General features: G+C 42.6%; 2 protein-coding genes across 3 annotated transcripts in view; both read left to right on the forward strand.

Moving 5' to 3' along the window:
- Positions 1-18,511, forward strand: part of LOC139677714 (uncharacterized protein F13E9.13, mitochondrial-like) — a 48,571-nt gene extending 30,060 nt beyond the window's left edge. The window contains exon 9 of one of the 2 annotated variants that reach the window (XM_071567920.1): positions 18,426-18,511. In XM_071567920.1, the coding sequence (XP_071424021.1) occupies positions 18,426-18,433 (8 nt within the window). In that variant the 3' untranslated portion in view covers positions 18,434-18,511. Of the gene's footprint in view, positions 1-10,563; positions 10,928-18,425 lie in introns of those variants that run through there. The other variant, XM_071567919.1, reaches the window with a different exon arrangement.
- C12H19orf12 (chromosome 12 C19orf12 homolog) lies at positions 18,443-21,381 on the forward strand. Its single transcript, XM_071567922.1, has 2 exons — positions 18,443-18,602; positions 20,819-21,381. Exons 1-2 carry the CDS (start codon positions 18,443-18,445, stop codon positions 21,082-21,084), a joined length of 426 nt encoding a protein of 141 aa, XP_071424023.1. The 3' UTR covers positions 21,085-21,381.
- The last annotated feature ends 1,780 nt before the right edge of the window (positions 21,382-23,161 follow it).

Genomic DNA, 23,161 nt, shown 5'->3' on the forward strand with positions numbered 1-23,161 from the left:
AATTTGCAAATAACATAAGTATGGTATTAAAAGGGAGTGAGAAATTGCCAAAAATAAATGCCTTCAAGTAATAAGTGCCCCTGACAGTATTTTGGCAAAGTAAAGATTAAAAAAAAAATGGATGTTTTCATCATTCTCATGTAAACTTGCTCATCTTTGTAAGTCATGCTTGTAGCTCTCAGGGGTGTCAAACCTGAAGCAGACAAGCCCAGCTGGTAGAAGCTTGGGAGTGAAATGATGAATTTTTTAGCAGATCCAAGTTTATTTTTAGGCTTTATAGAATTATGTTTCATTTCCCTGTGAGTGAAATTGTAGTAAGTATCTTAGGAAAAAAATTACATTAAGAAACTTTATTAGAACAGCAAAAAACAGCAAAACACTGGACCCCAACTACAGTTGAGCACACAGATGTATCCTATTGCATTTGAAATTGTGGCTACAGTTTAATTCTGCAAATATTTGCATACATGTTCAGTTTAATTCATCTGAGAATTCTTGTTAAAATGAGCAAGTCTGAAGAGACACCAGACTGCAGGTTAGGTTATGACATGGGGAACTAAACAAAATTTCTAGTGTGAAGGTATTTTTTGTGGTGCTGAATGTGGCAGTGAATTTCCAGGTGTCTGTATTTTGTTAGGTTATGCAATAAAAGGAGTGCAGAAACATTTTGGAGGAGTGGAGTGTTCATAGAAAGGCTTTGGGCCTGAAATCTGTTTGGTTAGTGAAGATAATTTCATTAATGCAATCAACATATTCAACCCTATAATTTCAGACTACACGACCCATTTCAAAATGTTACCCTTTTTTGCTGGTTTTACAGAGCTGTCGACACTCTTACTACAGTTAGAAAGGAAAATGGCTTTAGTATACAAGGCAAATGTGGGAAAATGCCATGGACCTAGGATGAGAAGATGTAAATGATAGTTACAGACCTAGCAAGGCTGTTTATTGGAGGGAGGAAGTTTGTTACATGCAGCTACACATCCCATGTCCATTAAGGTCACTGTTCAGAGATCTCGTTTTTAAGTGGATCTGGCTTTTTGGAGTCTCTTCTAATACATTGAGTAAATCAGAGGTTGCCAACTGTCCTTGTTGATCACAATTGATGGTGGTGGTTGCCGTGTAGTTGCCTGTGATAGATTGGTAAGTGATAAAGATGCCTTTTTGAGTCCTGTGTCCTAGAATGTGCTTCTGGGAGCACTGGAGGCTTCCCCACTGAGACAGCCTCCCCTCTGTTCTGCAGTTGGGAACCAGAGGAGCCACCTTAAAGGGTGAGAGAGTACCTCAGCTTCCACACTGGCTCAATCTTTGTCTTCCCATGCTGTTTGCATCGATGCTAATCAATGTTAATTATGGTAGTGGGGCTTGTGATGTACTCATTATAAAAGCCATCCTATTTTTGTGTGCTTGTACAGTCTGTCACACAATAGAGCCCTGATTGGGGTTCCCTAGATGCTACAAATAGTAATACAAATTGTTGTAATAATGAATATGTGGTTCATGGTGTAAGACTACCAAACTCAGTTCATAGAGATTGCCGAAGCATCGCTTGATAATTCTATTTGCTGTTACCTCTAACGGTGGCATTCTGGATATGTCTTGACAGTTGGGGCCCCAGTTAAGCTTCTGTTTATGTTTCAATAGGTGCTTCTTTTTAAATTTGCATTTGAGTCTGGTTGTTAGTGTAAGTATTGTTTAAAGTTAGCTGTGCTTAAAACCCTTGTAATGCAGTGTCCTTAATGTGCTGGGTTCATGATCCCACCCACCTCTCCATGGCTATCCTGGGAGCTGTTGGGTGCTGAAGGATGGGGTACCAGGGTGTAAGTTTCTTTCCTAGGCTGAAGGTCACAGGTGCAAGAGGAGGAAGGTGCTTTCTCTCAGGTGCTGAACAGCTGGTTGGGTGCAGGTTGTAGCAAGGATTCCCAGCTCCTGCAGGGGCTGGCAGTGGGTGGAAGCCCAGAGATGGGAGCTGATACTTTCCTTCCTCCCAAGGCTGCGGTTTGGGCACCCTCGTACTGAGAGCTCATACCTGAGACATGACAGTCCCCTGTGATGTATTTGGCCCAGTCCCACTGTTCTCCTCACTGGAAATTTCAGCAGCATTGTTCATATAAATTACTTTGTATAAACAATTACAGTTCATCCCCTGACTCTGCACCCCCTGGCCTTACCTCTGTGCCTTTCAGTGACTTTATATAGTCTCATAATCTTTTTTCCCAGAGGAAGTGTCCACAAATGGTCCCTTGTTATCTGGTTTATGGGTATTGGTTCTAGTCCCACTTTTTGAATTCCCACCAGACTGCATGCCTGAAATTTAGTCATCTACATGCAGTTTAGGCGTGTGATTATCTGCCTGGCTCTAGTTAGTTTTCTGTTGTGTAACACACTGTGCTGACCAAGCCTGGGTACAAATATGTTTTAAATTTTAAGGGTGCTATATTATGTCTCCTGAGTGTGCATGTTGTTTTAAAAGGAATTTGAGTCAGTGTTGAGTTGTTTCTGTGTTTGTAATTAATTTAAAATATTTAATATAGTAGCTAAATTTCTCCCTGTTAACTGTGCTTTACTGAAATTTCATGATCTACAGCACACCCTAGTGATATCTGGAAATCATGAAGTTAGACCCAGTCAATTTTACATCCTTTATGGTGAAACACATCTTAGGGCTCCAATAAGCAAAGTCCAGGAAAGTAAGTGTCTAAATGCCTTCATGTCCAAGATGGAAAGTGAATTTACAAAACAAAAAAACACCCTTAGAAATTGAGACTAGAGGCAACTCCTCTGTGAAAAGAACGTCTGTATAATGAGTTTATCTGGCTTCCAATCTATAATGTTTGACATATTTAACAACAGATCATGGGGAAAAGTGGCCCAGGGTTATGTGAGGAGAGGAGAATATTGGTTGGGTTCCCATTTAGACTGGAGAGAGCAACCAGATGTAAATACAAGCATTGTGGAGGAAACATGCAGACAGGCTTCATGGGTCAGCAACTTAAATGCTCATTTACTGTCTCATAGCCAGAACATTAATATTTATGCTATATATTAAATTCCTCCTTTTGCAGATCATTAGATCACTTGGTTTCTCAGGTGATGGTTCCTGTATTCAGTTTTCAGTAGCCAACAGGCTCCATATGATCCTACAGAGAGATGTGCATTCTAACTTTTTTAGGCTACCGTGTTCTCACATTTTCCTGGGTTTGTGTATTTCAGTTATTTGATTTCTTTTGAATTGTCTGAACACGCGGAATGTCAAGGATTCTGAATTGGCTGCTGTTGACCCCATGGTGGGGTGAGAGGAGAAAGCAGGTTTGAGAAGGACTTTGAAAAAGGTGTAATTACATAGTCAAGAAGGAAGGCAAATATTTATCAGAGGTGAAATCAAATTGGTCAGGTGTGGATAACATTGAAAGAAAATGAAAATAATACAAGCATCCGAGAATAGTACAGAAGAATAGAATTGTAAGTTGTGGTGTTTGAAGGTAACCCTCCTATGAGTTCTCAAAGAGAAGCAGAGGATTCATCACAGAAACACAAGTTAACAGTGTCCTGACCTCCCAGTGTGTGGATTCTGCCAAGCACTCATGCAAGTTCTGTATGTAGGGGAGATGTCGTTTTCTCTGTGTGCTTAAGCTGAAATGAACTAAGGTATCCCAGAAAAGGCAGATTTGTCAGGCACACAAGCAGGGCCTGAGGCTGTTGTTTTGTTCAGGAAGGGCCATGAAACCCAGACAAGTACAAGGCAGCCTATACCAGTACCCTTGGCCAGCTCACAGCTCCAGCTTGGCTCAGCTGGGGGATCTGATCCTGTATCTCTGTTTTGTGTACAGAGTATTCCCTGTCTGTGTAAGGCAAAAATGGGTTGTGCTTTCTGGCTCTCTCACAGATGAGAAATCTGTAATACTTTGGGGAGAAACAAGTTTCCTCTCAGACCTCTGCATTTCACTCTTGTCAGGTAATCCAAACAATAATGGAAATGAGCATTTTGTTTTATGTAAATAAAACCAAAAAGTTTGCAATAATTTATTGCATTTATTTAAATGATATGCAAATTACTTTGTGAAACTTAGGGAGGAAAGCACCACTATTGAAACAGCACAATTGTTTCCAAGAACATTCATTTCAAATCCACATACAATATTTCATTCATGCTTAATTATTTCCCCAATGCTAGTCTAAGCATTACTAGTTTCCTTTGTCTTTTTGCTTTTGCATGCAGCATGATTAGCAAAACTGCTTGTGCTGTACCAACTCCTGCACATATGGGGTTTAGCCTCATTGTTCAAGGGGTGGAGCAACAAGCAATATGAACACTCATGCTGCCAAATTTGGCACACATGAGCCCTCCAAAGTGTACAGATATCACCCATTTCATTTAATTCCCTGTCTATATTTTGCATTGCTACCATAATGGCAACTCCATTGTCTGGGTGTATTATTTGAAGCAGCTTTTCTCCTATTGTTTGTGCACTGTAATCCTTGAGGTTTCTGTAGTCATCATGAGCGGCTTACGTGAAAGAAATCACTTAGCTCACACAGATCGGTCTCTCTGAACCTGCTGGCAAAGGAATGGACCATGACTAAAGCATGGGACCTGTGATCTTTCTGAAGAAAATCTCTTCAGTAGATTTTATAATTTCTTGCTTTTATGGGACTCTGTTCTTGGGTGTGGACTCAATGCTCTCTTTTGTCCCCCATGGGTTTTTCTACAAGGCATGATGGGAATATAGGCTGAAAAAGAAGAGTAATAGTGCTGGCTGTGAATGTGTACCCTAACAACATCTCACACATTTCAAATACTAGCAAAGAGACAGTTACTATTTGACAGCAATTAAGGACAGTTGTTTATTCTGACTACAGCAAAATCTTGGCCTTTATCCTTCCATGGTATAGTTGGATTGGCACATCCTGCTGTGAGTCTTTCCAACAGACTTTTGAGAACTTAATGCTTGTCTGTTTAGGGCAAAATGAAGAATCCCCTGGAATTCATCATAGAAAAAGGGTGCCCTGTTCTGTCCCATTCTAACAGTCATCTGCTTGGGCAGTGCCCTCTACTCCAGTAGAGGCACTTACCTCTAATGATTGTATATATGCACGCTGTTGTAGGTAAAGTCATTTGCCATTAGCTGTACTGTATAAATTATTCCCATTACTGGTTTTGAATGCGCATCATTTTACTTCTGACACAGTCATTTGGAACACTTTTGAGGCAGTGGCTCCCAAAATGAGGGCTGCAGAAAGCAGCAGAGGGCCACTTCATTGTTTGCAAAGAATTTCCAGTTCTTTTTGTTTCAAAGTCTGGATCATGCTATAGGACAGATATAAATATGGTATAAACACTGCCCTGTTCTTCATTTAGCTTAACTCTACAGAGAACCCTGTTGCAGCCCCATAGGCATTATGGGGATCCCTTTGTGGCTGCACAAGATGCTGAGAGGTGACCCAGGAGGCAGTATTATAATATAAACTGTGGAAGTCTGACAATCACATTGTAAAACATTTGAGTATTTGCAGTGACTTCTGGAAACTTTGAATCTGATCCATCATTGTAGATAGGACCACCTTTTTATCTTCTTGCCTCCAACTTGCCATATGAGAAAAAAATCAGGCAATGCAATCTGTACAAGCTTGCCTCTTCCACCCCACTCCCTCTCTGACTGCATGCTCTCCTCCTGCCTGCCACATTATCAGATCTCAGGTCCAGGAATGCTGGAGAGAATTGTTCTGTGTTCCTAGAAGAATAGGAACCTTATTCTAACAGCTTTGTGAAATTTGGGCTATCATTCAGCACCCATAGGCTGGGTGTAAGGTTGGAAGTGAAGGCAGCCAAGGACACTGGACTCTGATGGGACTGAAATCAGCCTCTTGGTGCTTACTCTGCGTCTCCAAAGTAATGTATATTTGGGGCCAGAACTACAGGTAGCTGAATATTTACTATTCTCAGACACCACAAGCACCAGTACACATTATGGTACATGTTTCTCATGCCACTGAATAGTACCAAGCATAGAAATGTTGGTTATTCCAGACACCTTCAAATGTCATCCATCCTTGATACTAGAATGCTTTGCTCCTTAACTGGATTTACAATGGATCTGATTTTGACATTTGTCTACTTTATGTATGCCCTTTAATTAGAGGTTTGAAGAAACCTCAGATGCACTTTTCTTAAATACATTCTGCAAAAGAATAGCTATAGAGGTTGTCTTTTTCTTTTTAGCTCCTCTCTGGAAACCTTGCAGGTATTTTATGTAGCTATTTTTTAGACAGGATTTTATTTCCACTTCATAAGATATAAACATGTAAGCTAATTTCAGGACACTGACTTTTACATTCAGATTTGCTGTACCTTTTTTTGAAAAGGTCACAAAATGACTACTCTGTACCAGTAAACACAATTAGTGGATTAGGTTGCCAAGGAAGTAAAAAACCAGAATAAATGACTACTGTAAAGAAGTTTAAAAGAGCAGGTTATACCATTTGCAGGTAAGGTTGTGCCCTAAGTGCCTTTAACAGCTTGCTTGGACAGCACCAGCTAGCAATGTGTGTTCTAGTCCAAAGCACCAGCCTATATTTTTGGATCATCTTTCAAGACTGAGATGATATAAGGCAATTAATAGTGTTTTGTGACCTTCTGCACCAGTAGTCCATCTTTTTGGAATTGAAACTGATTTTGCCCAACTTGGCATTTTATCACCTAGGACTGCACAGGGAGATCAAAGAGACACCTTTTACAGCAGCAGTGGAATGATTTAGTTTAGTCACACTGTTCTTCAAATTCACCATTTCCTACAAGATGATGAGGCAAACCTCTTCTTTGCTTAATGTCACATAAGGTACATTGAAAGGCTGTGAAGAGGCAGATGTTCTATAGCTTTACTGCGTATGCAAAAACCTGTTATATTCTTTATTTGCATTCAATTAGAAGTCAGACCCCGATGAATATCTAATGTAGGAAATGGGGAAAAGATTTGCCATCAAGCATATGTTTTGCTTGTAGTGGATCTCAGTAACCAGCAATTGTGTCTTCCTGTAGTGATTTGGTCATTTCTACTGCATTATTTACACCTTCAAGCTCAGAGGTGAAGAGTTTTAGTAGGTAACAATTGGAGTTCTGTTCCTGCCTTTAGAAATGCTGCCTTGTCTCATTCCTTTTAAACAGCCATTCTGCAGTTGCAAAATTTCCCTTACTAAGTGACTCTGTTTAAGGATTTAAATGCTACAGCATTACTTCCATACTCATTTTCTTTTTTTGATACAGTTGTGCCTTGTTTGATCTTGTGAAGGCTCGCCATTTTCATGGCAATCCAGAGGATAATATGAGGAACTCAGAAGTTATAAAACTGTGGTGTTGTCAAGAAGGAAAGGTTCAAATTATCACTGTAATACAAAGCAGACTTTTCTAGAACAGCTGCTGTTATGGCTGACTCTGTAAGAGCACACATAGCAGGATCTTACAGTACCAAGGTAGAGACAGGGCTTGTCTGGAGCCCTGGGCATCAGACAGATATAAGCAAAACATCTTTTCATCACTGCAGCAGAGGCTTTCCTAGACTTTGGAGGAAAACAACAGAAATCTTACACCTTTCTAAACTCAAATGTGTTTAGTAACCTGCTTTGTTACATCTTCTATTCCTTTCTTCTCTGTGGACCACTCACATGACATGTTCTGGAGAACATATGATATTTCTTCCTTTTCCTTCTTCTCCTTGCTTTGATGTAACATTGTAAGTTAAACCATCCTCATCCATATCCAAGCAATGCATTGACACGAAAGGGAAACCTCAAAGGTATTTTTAGGTGCTTTGCAAACTTAGGCAAATGGATCAATATTACTTAATGAATTCCTCAAGTTTGGAATGGCTTTTGTTCTGCCATTGTGATTAAAAAAAGTCAAGATTTTAAGAAAAAAAAGTGCAACTAGGTGAAACAGTGAAACAGTGTCTGTCACATACAGTTGCCTAAACCTTGTGGTTTTTCTGTGAATCTCTAGCACAGAAAAAAATCTAAAGAAACAGCTTTTTTCTGACCAACAAGATTAAGTACCGCATCTTAAAAAAAAAAATCTGTTATGGTTTCCTGAGAAGGTAATAGGCATTTCAGATACATGGATCAGGTGTTTCTGGTCAGTTTTTTACAGCTGAGCCTGCAGTTGCTTGAGCTGTTGTCATGGGCAAGCTGAAAGCCAGGATGAATCATTGTTTTGGTAGTAACAGCCCAAATGGTTCATGGTGCCCCTTGGCCTATCTCTTAGTATGTCAAAAGCTGTGAAAACATGCAGTGAAAGGGCTTGCAGTTATTTTGAGTCCTGCTGTGTGCTAGGGAAGGACTTGACAGAAACCTGCCAAGTGGCTCATCAGACCAGGATGCCAGTGCACCGTTGCTGTGGCTGATTTCTGGTGGTCGCTTTGGACAGATGACTCAAGGATTTGGGGGGGTTAAAGGCAATGGGTTTTTTCTCTTGACTTTTAAAAGCATGGAGTTCTTAGTAACCTGAAGAGGAAAAAATAAGAAAAACATCCTGATACAGGAAATTAAACAGTGAATCAGTGCTGATAAAAGGGATGTAGGACGAGCAATGACATCTAATACTTGTAAGAGCCCAGCATACTGCAGTGAATACAGAATCACAGAGTGGATCAGGTTGGAAGGGACCACAGTGGGTCATATCTGGTCCAATCTCTGCCCAAGCAGGATCATCCCAGAGCACATTGCACAGGATTGCATCCAGACAGGTCTGGAATGTCTCCAGTAAGGGAGACTCCACAGCCTCTCTGGGCAATCTGTTCAGTGCTTGGTCAGTGCACAGCAAAGTTCTTGCTTATGTTCAGATGGAACTTCCTATGCTTCAGTTTTTGCCCATTACCTCTTGTGCCATTGCTGGGCACCACTGAGCAGAGCCTGGTCCACTGTCTTGGCACTCCCTGTTTAGATATTTATACACATTGATGAGGTCCCCTCTCAGTTGTCTCCTCTCAAGGCTGAATAGGCTTAACTCCCTCGGCCTTTCCTCCTAAGAGGGAGGCTCCAGTCCCTTAATACACAGAGAATATAGTGAGATACTGACAGGATCTGATTTGGAGCAGGACCACCTTGAACTGCTCTCAGTCCAGCAGCTCCTAGAATTAAAAACCATGTGAATGTCTATCTCAGGTACTGATTACTTGTAAAGGGTGTATGCTGAGGTGCATAAATAAACTCTAGAACAACTGACAGATCCAGGTGGAATACACAGCCCTGTGCCAGGCACACGGAGCAGAGCTGTCCCTGGTGGCATTCCCAGGAGGAGGTGCAGGCTTTCCTGGGGCTGCAGGTGAGCAAATACTCCCGAGGATGGGAAGCCGCCAGGTGGAGCCGCTGGGCAGCACATTCCCATTGACTTCAGCAGAGACAGTTTGTGTAAGAGTGTAGCATGATTTCTGTATATCCTTAAAGGATACACTTTGCATTGTTATCTTACATTTTCATTTTAGTAACTTTTATATATTAAAACATGGATCTAATAAATTCCTGCTGATGTAGCCCTAATAGCCTGTGTTTATTTTTAACTGGAGTAGTGAAGTAATGATTCAGTTTGGAATAGAGTGATAAAAACTCCCTCCTTTGCTGGTTGGCAGGCTTCATTGCTTTTAATTTTGCCCCTTGGAAGGCTGCTTACAGCTGGAACTTGGGGTGTTACTTTTTAAAATGTACATGGCATTTAGGTTCTTTGTTCGTTTTAGGGATTACATTTGCCTTTTACATTCAAATCGTAAAAATCAAAAGCACCAGTAGACCTGTAACATTTTGAGATCTCTGTAACACAGAGAGTTATTTTATGTGATCGTATAAAGCATGGGGAGATTAAGAAGTCCCCAGTGCAGCCATAGGAAAGGGACAAAAATTGTGAGTTATATTTCTCCTTCATTTCCTCATCCTGCATTTTTGTCTTCTCAACAGGGAACTGAAGGGAGATGGTTTACCTTAAATCAGAAATGAAATCATAATAAAGGCTTAGTTTACAAAACCAAAAACTTCTGTTAATAACCCATTCTTGGGAAAATGGCAGCATTTTTAACATTAGGCAGTAATTTTTCCAAGACTGTGCTGGTATTGTGAACCAGTGTGGTATTTCAGGAGCCATATGTGGCACAGCTGTTTCCATGCTCGTTTGATTGCTCGTGGTGCTCTATCAGACTGGCACACTGCACTCTGCTGAGCTGGTGCCTGCAACAAACCTGGGTGAAAACCATGCAGAAGTACTCTGAGATTACATTCTCAGAGCAGGGTCAGGGATGTCCAAACTGTGCTGTGGCAGCCACTCTTTTCCTCCTCCTGCATCCCAGCTCAGCTGGGACTGGCATATGCTGTTCCACAACCATGTTCCTAAAATCAAAGAATCATAGAATAGTTTGGAAGGGGACCTTGAAGACCATCTTGTTCCACCCCCTGCCATGTGCAGGGTCACCTTCCTCTATCTCAGACTGTTCCAAGCCCCATCCAGCCTGGCCTTGGCCACAGCTTCTCTGGGCATCCTGACAGGGAAGACTGTTTTGCCCATATCTAAATCCTCCTCTCTTTCAGTTGTGCTCCTCGCTTTCCCTGGCCATGTGGTCCCCGAGAGGCCCTGAGAAGGACACACACCGACCATCAGAGAGGGAGAAGAAGAAGAGAAAGTTTATTGCTGGTCAGGGGTTTATATGGGCCTTAGAGGGATTCAAAAGCCACCAATAGAAAACAAGAGGGGGTTTAGCTCTGGGCCAGTGGGAGTAAGGGGATTTACATTCAATAGGAGAGGGGTTCAGGTAGCTTGCATGTCGCAACCTTCCTCCAGAGCCCTGAGATAACCAGGTATTCTGGGAAGGAGAAGCACTGACTTTGCAAAAAGACATTTTAACAAACATTGTGTACATACAAAGAACATTAAAAACATCAGTTGTTAAAGCATTATCAATGGCTTGTGGATCTTCTTCACAAATCCCTTTCTGGCAGAATTTTCTCCATTCCAAATATTGTAAACCAATCCCTACATCAGCCTTGTCCTGCCACTCAGGCTGTCCTACACAGCCGTGCCCCTTCTTCCCTGCCAGCTCCCTCCAGGCACTGCACGGCCGCAATGAGGTCACCCCTTCGCTTCTCCAGGCCGAACAATCCCGATTCCCCCAGCCCTTCCTCACAGGGGAGGCGCTCCATCCCTGCGATCACCGCGGCGCTCTCCTTGCACCGGTGACAGTGTCACCCCGCCACGGCGGCCGTGTCCGCCTGTCCCGGAGCGGGTCGGGCCCCGGGGGCGGGAGGAGGCGGCGGCATCAGCCTTAGCCCCAGCCCCAGCCCTGGGCCCGCGGGGCAGGCACGGAGGGACCGGAACCGCTGCCCGGGCTCGGTGGGGCCGGAACGGAGGGACCGGAGCTGCTCCCTGGGCTCGGTGGGGCGGAGCGGAGGGGCCGGAGCCGCTGTCCGGGCCCGGTCCGGCGGAGCAGAGCGGAGCAGAGGTCGGGAAGGGAAGGGCCGGGCCGGGCCGGCGGCTGCGCTGCGGGGCCGCCCCTCCTCCGGCGCCGCCGCAGTTCGTCCCGGCCGGGCCGGAGCCGGGCGCTGCCGGGCGAGGTAGGCGTGGGAAGGAGGATGGAGGGGAGAAGGAGGGAAGGGCCGCGGTGGACGGAGCTCGGCGCTGCCCCTGCCCGAGCAGGCCCCGCTGTGCACGACGCTCCCGGGGCAGCCTCAGCCCGGCCCGGCCCGGCCCGCGTGTGCGGCCGCCGGGGAGGCCCCGGAGGGGCTGCGGGAGAGGGGCCAGGGGAGCCTCTGCGGCCCCTGGGACGGCCCCTGGACCATCGTTTGTATTCGGCGGTAATACCCTTAAAGGCCTTCAGGCTCCACGGAACCCCCTTGAACGACAGAGAATCACCAGGGCTGGAGGGCACCGCAGTCCAAGCCCTGCCCCGGGCGCGGTGACTCAGCACAGGTGACCCGGAGCAGGTGACCCATCACCGCGGCCAGTGGGGTTTGGTGGGTCTTGCAGCTCACTTGGTTAAAGCTTGGTTGTAATAATGCCAAAGTCACGGGTTCAATCCCCTGTGTGGGCCATTGACTTAAGAGCTGGACTCGATGATCCTTGTGGGTCCCTTCCAACTCAGAATGGTCTGTGTGTGTGTGTGTGAAGGAACTTTAGTGGGGTTTGAATGAACTTCTGACTTCTCTTCCCCCCCCAAGTCTCGTTGGGGCCGCAGCGCCGTCTCAGCAACAGCAAAACCTGAAATGGGCGCTGCAGGAAAATAAATAAAGAAGAGCTGAAGGGTAATTAAATTTCTTCTGTTCGAAAGGGCTTATAATTACATTTTATGCTCAGCCTATTTTAGTCATAACGTTTTTAATAAATTTTAAAACATTCAAAACATGTTGATTAATTTTAATGAGGTGAAGTTTTGCAGTTTTTGCAGTGAGTCGGGGAAAACATCTTTAATTTTGAGGCTTAGTTCAGATTTTGAAGATACCACTGCTTTGTGCAGTGCCAACTATCTGCAGGAGAACAGCTCTGCTATTTGTGTTTTCTTAGTGTCAGCTCTTTTTCCTTTCTTAACTGAAGGTCTGATTGTTGGCTCTGGTATCAGTTGATGGAAATGATGTGTAACTTTGTCAGAATGGAGAAACTGTCTAGGAAATGGGAAAAAAAATCACGTTTAATTTATAAATTAGAAAGACATTGAGTAGGCCTATAAAAATACATGGGCAGAAGGAGTTATGGCCAGTCTTTCACAGGTACTTTGTAATTTAGCAGACCAGGTAAGCAGGATATCCTAAATGCCTATACAGGTTAGGTGCCAAATTTCCTTTTATATCGGTGGAATGAGATAGTTCTCATGGAATATTTACCTGCATTTTTAGGCTTCCAAGAGCCTTGTAAAATCAGCTTCTGTGTTCCTAGAAGTAGTTTGTTCATCTAATGAGTAAATTTGTTGCCTCTTGTGCTAAATAAACCAATTAAATGCTTTGATAAATTTACATGCTTTGATAAATACACAGAAGAAGTAAGCAATGCTCTTAGGGTCGCAGTTCTTACAAAACAATATTAAAATGCTCTTTTAAGCATTTCAATTGAATTCAGATTGTCTAGCAAATACAAGGGGTTTTTACCATCTCCTAATATAATTGCAACTAAAATAATTGAACATCTGAATAAATGTATAATTATATTATTACAGTAATTTGTAGATGTAGTGAATCCTCATGGTTAGGAAAGAAGAGTACCAAATGCTGAGATAAGAATTATGTTTTAATCATGTTTTGATCTTTACATCACTAAGTAGGAGTAAACCTTTTCTTAGCAAAATAACCAAAAATTACAAATGCAGAGCAGGTTTAAAACTGGTGTATTTAAACCAAGTTTTACTGGCTGCCACTGCCAGTCATGATTTAAATCAGTCAGACCACCTGCTTTGCAGATTTTAATCACTAGACCGGGCTCTAAAGGTAGGATTTTGAGAAAGTGATGATTTAGGAGCACAGATGCTCCTCAAACCAACAGGATGTGTATGGACCAATGATTAGATGGTCCTGCTCTGCAGATGGGAATATCTTGATTCCCTCTGTCTGTCCACCAGCTATTAATGAAATAATTAACTTCTGGCCTGTTTAATCGTCAGGTCACATCTCTGTGCACACTATTTGTAAAGTCACATTCTTTAGTCTGTCTCAGTTACTGACTACCTTGTGTTTGGTTTTGCTCAGTGCTGTTCTCTTATTTCTTATAAAATGTTGAAATACAGATAGAGCTTTGCTGTACAATTGAGGCAAAAATTTGTCCTGTGTTATCTCTTGGACATATGTGCTTTCAGAAATGTTTGCTGAGCTCTTGAAGTTCCAGTTTGAAGATCTGCACAGAGCACTTGTATTCTTTCTAGCACTGGTGTGTACATTCTCACCTCACATCCTTTCTTACCACCCTGTGGTGCCTGCCACGATTGGTAGCTCCAGGCAAGAGGACTTACATCTATGTCTTCATCGCTTGGTGGAATGTGTTGTGTGGGTGTTTTATTGTGCTGTGCACGTTGCAGAGACATTTACTGAAGAGTTTACTCAGGTAACTCAGTAAGAAGCCGTCAGGAGCAGCAAGGACAGCTCGGTGGTGGACCAGGCTGTGTGCTGGTTGGAATGTCTCCTGTGGGGACATTTGGGAAGGTGTTTGTTTTTCTATAAGTGGGATGGTGAGCCCAGGGAATAAAAGGGCTTTGCTTGTCTTAAGTCATCATTCTGTGAAGGGGGAAGTAGGGTGATGAGATGGGAATGTAACATTGGAAAGAGCTGAAATAAGGTTCACACCTTAATCTACCCTGTTCAGTTATTTGCATTAACAGGACTTTGAATGAGGTGGTACAATGTTGTTATTTTAATTCTTCCTAGGGCATTTTTCTTCTTAGGAAAACCTGTTGGTTGTAGGTTCAAAGTTGAGATACAAACACATGATGTTACCATTCCCTTTGGACAGGGAGCGCAGGATCCTTGTTCACTTTGCTCCCCCGTCCTTGGGGTGAAAGAGAGAGCATCATCTAGTTAAGTTGGAAGTAGAGAGGTCTAACACCTGGGATGAATATAGGGGGAGACCACAAAGACAGGAGGAATGCATGCACTGAATTGCAGTAGAACAACAAAGGAAGGTCACTTAAACAACAAAGCTTGGTTTCTCAGCAGCTTTGTGTTCCAAAACTCTTAGGTTTGGTTTTGGACTTTTTCATGAAGTTCTGAAGGTTCTCAGTGCCATGTGAAGTCAGCAGGAGCTGTGGGAATTTGGCACCTGTGAAAGCTGGGCCCAATCTTATGGATGTCGTTGACATTTCTATCCCTCTGTTAGAGCAAATCCAGTATTTTACAGTCCTGGTGTTTCTTAACATCTGGGTGAATTCTGTAGGGAATAATTTGGTAATCGACTTGCTCTTTTGTTTACTTGTCAGTTACACAATCAGAGTCTGTAAGTATTTTTTGCTATCATCTGATTCTACCCCTGACACACAAAACTTCCAGCCCCTTTTATTCTCTTCTGGGGTAGGATTCTGTTAGCATCACTGGCATTTTCCAACATGCTTATCTTCCTGTTCTGCTTGCCCAGTGATTCTGATCAGTACATTGATGTCATCTGCAACCTTGTGCTCCACATTCTTGCAGTTGGTTTCTCAGAGACCTTCCCAATGTGTGAGGTGTTAGAGCTTTGCAGCTGCAGAGCTTTATAAGCCGTTTGTTTGATTTCCTCATCCTAAAGCAAACTGGCTGGATGATGATAACTTTTTTTAGGGGTTTTTTTGTGGCTGCTTATCCCAATAGCAGGTTAAACTGTTTTGTGGAGTCTCTGTGCTGCAACCTCTTACTGTATTGTCAGAATATCCTGCTTTCATGGTTTGTAGTGCATGTTTTAAAAAGTACTGCTCACTGAAAATCGCCTGATTGAGCATCTTGATTCTTCATCAGAACCCAAAATTTCCCAAGGAATTTGTTGTGACTTCATAAAAGATCTCTGCAATGTTGATCCACTTGACCATGTCTTTGTGCTGAATGTAGAAATCTGAGATTACATGTTGTAATACATGGTTTGTGTTTCAGTGGCTCCCATTGGTGTATGTACAGTTTAAAAACCAACTTGTATGTGCTGTGTATCAGCTACTGTATTCACTAATGTTCATTACATGTATGTATAAAATATAGTCAATATGCTAAAAGATCATAGAAATACTTGTAAGAGATGAAAGAAAATTAATGCTTCTTGTAATGTCTTTGAGAGTTTTGAGTGTTATGCTCACATTCAGAATTAAGCAGGACTCTTCTGTGCCAAGAACTTCTTTAGACAAGCCAAAAAGCCCAAATAAGTGTTGATTTTGCAAGTGGAAATTCCCTTTGGGGAAGTTTTGAGAGGGAAGTAAAACTGTAAAGTGATTTACTATGGAAAAACGGCATACAGTTGCTTAAGTTCCATCACATTTCTGCTTTACCTTGAGACTAATTAATAAGCAGTTATGAATTCATGGTTTTGCCATGCTTTGTATACTGCTAGATAGCAGTGTGATTTTTGTTTTCATTACAGTCTGGGTTTTTTCACTTTTAAGCCAGTTGCACTTTGAAGCCAGTCATAAAAGAGTGTTTTATTTATTCAGAGAAACCCCAGGGTAGAGCTGATCACCTTTGCAGTGCTTGCAGTGCCACCTCAGTGTGAGGGCACCTCCTGGTGTTGGCCATGTGAGGGATGGAGTGATGTGGGCAGCTTTCAGTGGGCAGCCAGCTTCGTCCTGCTGCAGGAACCTGGGGCTTCAGCTTCGGGTGTCTCTGCTCACAAAACATTATTTCACACCTCTTACAGTTAGATTGCTTTAGGAAATTGTGCAATTCCGTCAGTTTGACTGGGGGGAAGCAGAGGATGGCAACTCTCAGCGAGAGCTCTGTGTGTTGTCGGCTCTTCAGCTTGGGTTGCCCCACCTGTGCCGCAGGGCCTTCATACAGTAGAGCTTCATATGAGGCATTTGTTCGATTTAGCCCAAGGAGGAGATGCAAATTCATTTCAGCACATGGAGTGTGTCTGAGGGCATGTGAAGGAGGTACAAGAGAAGCAGGAATCGGTTTCTGTCTCTCTTAGGGGAGGAAGTGAATTCTACAGCATTCAAGGCTGCCTGGTGCTGGTGTGAAGGTTACTCTGAGTGTCAAACTGGTCACCTTCTGCTAGGAAGGTAAAAACAAACACTTAATAGTCTCATTTGCCATAATTCCCAGGCCTGGCAGTGTGAGCTGTACCAATTGTACATTTTGGGATTTTTTTCCCCACTGCTTTAGGTCAGACAGAACAGCCATTTGTTTATTGCTTTGAGCTTGAATCCTCCTGAGTGAGACGATGTGTAACTCTGGAAGCAGAGTGTGTTGTTCTGCTGTCTCTAACCAGCACACACTGCTATGCTGATGCACTGCTGTGTCATCAGCCTGCCAAAAACCCAAAAGCAACGGTGGTAAAATGATGACACTTGGATGTTTTCTTTAGGCTGGCATGAAGATGAATGAAGTAGTGAGAGAAATCAACTATTAGATGAATTTCCTACTGTGCCTCTTTGCTGCTATGGAGCGTATGTGGTCCCTTCCCAAAACCCAGGCTTTTGTTTAGTGTCAGCAGTGCTTGGATACTGCAGTGACATGGATGATTTGCAGTCAGCCATTTCAGTGCACAAGAAAGCTCTAGCTGTCACAGTAGTTAATTTTTAATATGAAAAATGGTGTGATACCACTCCACTTTCACTTTGCACTCAGATCTATTCAAGAAAGACTTGAAGACAGGTCGGCATGGGCTGAGAACGTATTGCACACACACTTGGCTAAGAGGTGTTCTAGGGGCTGAAAAATCAAATGTTCATCTCTTCTATAGTGCTTACATTACATGTGCAACAAGAAATCTGGTGCTTGTGTATGTGTGATTATAATTTTAATCTTATCAAATACTTTTTCATTTCCACAAGCTTTTTCCTCAGTTGTTTAATGAGCAGCAGCAGCAAGTGAATAAGGTGGAAAAGTTTTGGTCTCAGAGGGGTCATTCTCAGGGTCAGGTCTGTGCCCTCTGTTGAGGACATGTCACAGTGTGTGACAGGACTGGGGTCCCACATCTCTGCCTCCTTGTGGATGAGACTTGTCTGGTGTGTCTGCTCTGAGTCCCGACTGCTGTAAACACACACCCTTGCAATTCTTCTGGCTTGTCTCCAGAGCACTCCATTTATCCCCAGTCCCAGCTCCCTGCTCTGACTCCTTCCACAATCTGTTCCCTTCCTCAGGCTCTTTGGTTGTGACAGAGCCTACCACCTTCAGAAATCAGCATGGAAGTGTTTAAGCATGTAACAAAACAGAAGAATTGATATGTGAAAACAACTGATTTGTGACAAGAATTAGGACAGAGAGAAAATACCTGACAGATTTGGCAATTTCAATCTGCGGGCTGTGGTAGAGTGAGCTCTGCTTTGTCTTTTTCCGGGAGTCCTGTGTGATGCTGAACACATGTGAGAACTGCTCAAGGCAAAAGCGATGTACTGTAGAAGCTCTGAATTTCTCAGATGAGTTCAGCTGGTTAGAGCGTGGTGCTAACACACCAACATTGTGGGTTCAATCTCTGTATGGGCCATTCACTTAGGAGTTGGACTTGATGCTCCTTGTGAGTCCCTTCCAGCTCAGAATATTTGGTGTAATTTGTGTGAAACTCAGTTTTTTCTGTTCTACTCTGACGTCTCATTTACAGTTTCAGTAAACTTCAACTGTTTGCCAGTAGGGTTAGTTTTCCCAGAAGTGAAAGAGAAAGCAGTTTTGCACACTTTATTGTCTGTGTGTCTGTCCTTTTTGTCCCACACAAGCATGACCACTGGTTTTATTCCTAAAATTCATTTAGCAGCCAGATTTACTCTCTGATGCAGAGATCAAAAAGTAACTTAAAACCTCTTTTCCAGGATCTTAACTCGCCAAGATGCCCATCCCCGTTGATGATGTGATGCAGCTGCTGTGTCACGTCTCTGAGGCGAGGGGGATGAAAGCTGCTGTCAAACACTCTGGTCGGGGAGCTCTGATGGCAGGTGCCACGGCATTCCTGGGGGGTCTGATGGGAGGTCCCCCTGGAATCGCTGTAGGTAAGTGTGTTTTGCTTTAGGAACAAGAGCGTGGTTAAATCCCTGGGGTGAAGAAACTAGGAAGTCTATGTAGTAGGTGTAGGTTGAAGGAAAGGAGCATTCAGTGTTGAGATTTCATGCTGCAGTGGGGAGGGAAGAGGAGAGGGGTTAGGCAGGGGCGAAGGAGCACAGAGATGATGGGAGGAGTCAGGGTGGATGTTGATACCTGGTGACACAGAAGAAAGAAAATTGGGGTGTAGAGTGGGAGTGAGTCAGTATTCTTAGTCAGCCTTAGCATGGGACAAGATGATCTTATGAACGATTTTATTAAAAATTATATTTATTTCTTTATTTGAAAAATTCCCTTTATTCATTTCTTGATGAACTTTTTTTTTTCCCCACTGGGATTCATTATTCCTTGTCACTTTGCTTTTTCCCTGGTAAGGAAAATTACAGGAAAGCTGAAGTCTAATAGTAAAGGGTTGTCTCCCCCTGTAACTCTTGAATTAAGTTATCTAGTTTAAAAGCTGCCTTGTCACTGAAGTCCTGCCAGGTCTGGTCCTTGAATGCTCCTTATTCCTGCAAGCAGTTCCAGTAATTTCATGGGCTTATTGGTATTGGAGTGAATTGCAATATTCTTGTGTGAGGGTTAGCAAGGTTGAGTTACAAATATAATATGTGAGGAGTGATAACAGAAAGTGCGAAGTAAAGCCACGTATTTACTCCTGTTACAAGTACAAAGCTTAATTAATAGCCAAAATGGAATTTTGACAAACATATAACTGAAGCTATCAGGAACAAAAAGGTGAAATTAAGCTTTTGTAAGAAATTCGTGAGCTTAAAATCAGAAGTAAATAACATAATAATGTAAGTGGCCTCGTTCTTGAGTGAGATGATGAGAAACACTGAAGTTACTCTTGGATGTGTTTTCTCTTAAGTGTTTGTTCAAGCCAGTCCCAAGTGTATATAAACAACCCTGAGTATTTAGGACAGTTAGAGAGACGTTTTCAATCAAGTGCACTTTGACTTAAACAAACAGCCTGGATGGCTGTGGGACTGGTTGCCGGGATTGTCCTTCTTGCTGCCTTGCACCAGGAATTAGAGGGTGAGTTATTTACCTTCCATCTGCAACAGTAACTGGAGGAACTTGGAACAATCCTGCTTTCTAAGACCTGCTTGCTGTGAAAAGAATGGATTGTGGGTGTGTTGCTTGGGTGAAAAAGTGTGATCATGTAACAAATCTTGTCTCAGTGGGTGAGGAGCTTAGACATCAATACTTCTAGTGCCTTTTGCATTAAGTGCCCTTAAATCAGATATTGATGTTCTCATAAAAGTCCCTTGAAGATGAATTCAGCCATCGTAGGCTTTCAAGTATTTCTGTGGTGTCATGGGAAAAGTTGCCAGATGTGGAAAAGCTGCAAATTACAGAATTTTTGTCTAATGAAAAACTGCATCCATGTGAGTGCATAAATGACTTTTTAGGAGCTGGGGGTGGCAGTTTTGGAGACAGGGCTGGTTCTGACACCTCCATTGTGAGGGTTCTCCTTCCTTCCAGCAGGATGTATATGCTCCGGGCAGTGGTGTCAGTCACGTGAGTTGCTGTGGTGCAAGTCAGATTGGTGACAGAGAACAGTGTGTAGGGCTGACAAACTGCTTTCTCAGCCACAGCCACAACAGCTGTAGAGGGTCCCTCTGTTGTTACCTTGATGACCTGGAACCCTCTTCTTACCCAAGCATGTCTTGTCCAGCTGGTATGGGTGGGGTGTGGCTTTGGCAGATGAAAGCATGAATGTGTGTAACGGGTTTGGCCTCTGAGCACCTTCAGGGATGGACGTCATGGGAGTAGGAGGTTGCAATGTGTGACTCTAAAGAAGCAGAAAGCTTGGATCAGTCTGGGATCTGTATTAAGAGTAGTGATAATGACACTGATAAGGCAGTTGTTGGTCTGGTGTTTTCCTTGGGTGTGGTTTCATTTAGTAGTAGAGCTTATCCTATACAGACCAGTGTGCTAGGGAGTGCTCTGTTTCTGATTTCTAGCTTGAAGCTATTAGCATTGATTATGTAGAGAGTTGTGATTGCTGTGGATGTAAAGAGCTTTAAAAATCCTTCTGGGTGCATTGAGTATCATATGTAAACCTAAAGAAGACACATAACAAAGGTGGGAACGTTGCTGATGAGGGCTAGAATTTCAGGCTTTAACATTAACTGTCAAAGACTAACAACTCTGTCTTTTCTAGGAGGAGCATTTGGTGGATTGCTTGGTGCCTGGATGACTTCTGGACAGTTCAAGCCAGTCCCTCAGATTTTGTTGGAATTGCCTCCTACTGAGCAGCAGAAACTCTATGATGAAGCTGTTGATGTTATCAGGCACTTAGACTGGACTGATGTTGTTCAGCTGACTGCGCTGGTGATGGGAAACGCTGGTCTGCAGCAGAAGCTGACAGCAGTGCTGGTCAATTACCTCTCCAAAGAGCTGAGAGCACAGATAGAGTACGGAGAATGAACCTTTACAGAGCAGGCTTTTTACACTGTAATGTATTTGACTCTGGCAGTTGTGATTCTGCAACATAGCAATCAGTTAGTTATCAGTACTAATTATAAATACAGGCAGATCTGAGTATTGTTTGGGTGTTGGGGTTTGGTGTTTGGGGTTTTTTATTGTTTTGTGTGGAATTTTAAGGACAGTATTAGATTACTGTATTAGTCTGACACTGACTTGCTATGTTATTCTGCACTAATTCAAATTGCTGAAGGGAATTATGCTTCTTTTATGTTAATGTATCACTAGTAAAAATTTTCATACTCGTTGTATTTTTCTTAGGATGTTCAATTCTGTTTGTGTAAGTGCTTTAATTTTTTATTGTGAATGACACATAAGGTGCCAAAGCAGCTGGGGCACTGAAGAATTTTACCTACTGTCTGTTTCAGTCCTGGAAAGGAAAGTTATAAGAAAGTATGTTATTCTACTGTGAACTCAGAGGAATCACTCCTTACTTTATTGTTTGTCGCCTTTTTATTGTAATTCTTGAGTTATTTATTCCTTTATGTAAGAAGTGAAGCAAATGCCTAAACAAGATTTCAAGCAACAGGAAAACAAACTGTGAGCAATTTTCATTTCAATTTTCACCAAGTTCCTGGTGCCCTAGAATGGGAAGGCATGGCAAGAACACACTTTTAAAAAATGGGGACCTGAATCTTCTGGTTTTATGTTAGCCCCAGGATTAGGGTTGTCATTTCAGCATTGGTTTCTTGACTGAATCTGAACGGCTGGTCCTCTGTTTTCATTAAAATACTCCTAAGAAGTATCATAGTGATGTGTTTTGCTTTAAATGAAATGAACTCTTTAAGAACTAAGCCAGACATGTACTGAGTAGCCAGCAGTTTGGTAGTGGTGGTGGTGTGGGGTGATGTGCCAGCTGCAGTTACTTGGTAAGCACCAAATGCCATGTTGCTGAATGTCCCAGCCAGTTGTTCGCATTTGGTTTCAAGGCACTTGTAAGACAAGTTTGTAAGTAGAAAAACATAGAGGTGTGCCTTCTCTTTATGTAAAAACAAGTGAAACAGCTCTGATAACTTCATTTTTTGCCTAAAATAAAGGTCCAGCCCTATGTGTGTGGTGAGGTTTCTAGGAGCTGAGGTTTAAATGATAAAACTTTAAACTCCAAAGTTGTTGTTGTATACATTTGGTTAATTTACTTCTACAGGTACCATTTGCTGGTGAGAAATTCAGTAGAGTGCAGGGCAATGATTGTTCTCAGCATTTGATAACACTTTTTCAGTGATGTGAAAGTCAATAGTAAGTGGACACTTGTAACCTTGTCAGAGTTTCAAAATGCCAAATCTGAAATCACTGGGTTTTCAGTTTCATTGATAGATTAAATGCACTGCAGTTTTTTAAAGATTTTACAAACTTTGTATATCCATTTTAAAATGCTGTTTTTATGACTGGAGTTACTTCTACTGGAAATTTTCTGGTTATGTCACAAATTAAATTCAGTATTTCCAAAAATACACTGCTAACAGTGGCAGATGATTGAATGATCCAGCAGGATGGAGCTTCCCATCTTGGCTCAGTTCTTCAACCCCAGAATGAGAGGAGCTGGTATCTCACTGTAGAGCAGGCCACAGGAAAGATGGGGGTTCCAGTTCATCTATAATAGTATTTAGTATTTAAACAGATCATTACAAGTTTCAGAGTAGTTTAAAACATCAATATCATGACCCCCATTTTACAGGTATTGATGAACTGGAGCCCAAACGTAGGTAGTGAATTGATTTTTATCCCTCATATCACTGTAATAGATGTGGATGACACTGTGACCATGTGAGTCTCAGCCTGTGCTCTCCTGTGTTACTCTATTTCCTAGAGTATTCCTTGAAATGCTTTTTTATTATATCCTTATAAATGATAAGCCAGCTGGAGCCACAGTCTTTTAGCCTTCACTGTAGTATAAAGGAGGCCCATGTCATGGATAGCAACAGAAAACAGGTCCACATAGTTGCCAGTGTAGCTTCTGTCAAACCCCACTGCTGCTGAGCTCCTAAGAAGCTTTAGGCTTGACACCACTGAGTGGCATGGT

This window comes from Pithys albifrons, chromosome 12, assembly GCF_047495875.1.
Source record: "Pithys albifrons albifrons isolate INPA30051 chromosome 12, PitAlb_v1, whole genome shotgun sequence".
Lineage (NCBI taxonomy): Eukaryota > Metazoa > Chordata > Aves > Passeriformes > Thamnophilidae > Pithys > Pithys albifrons.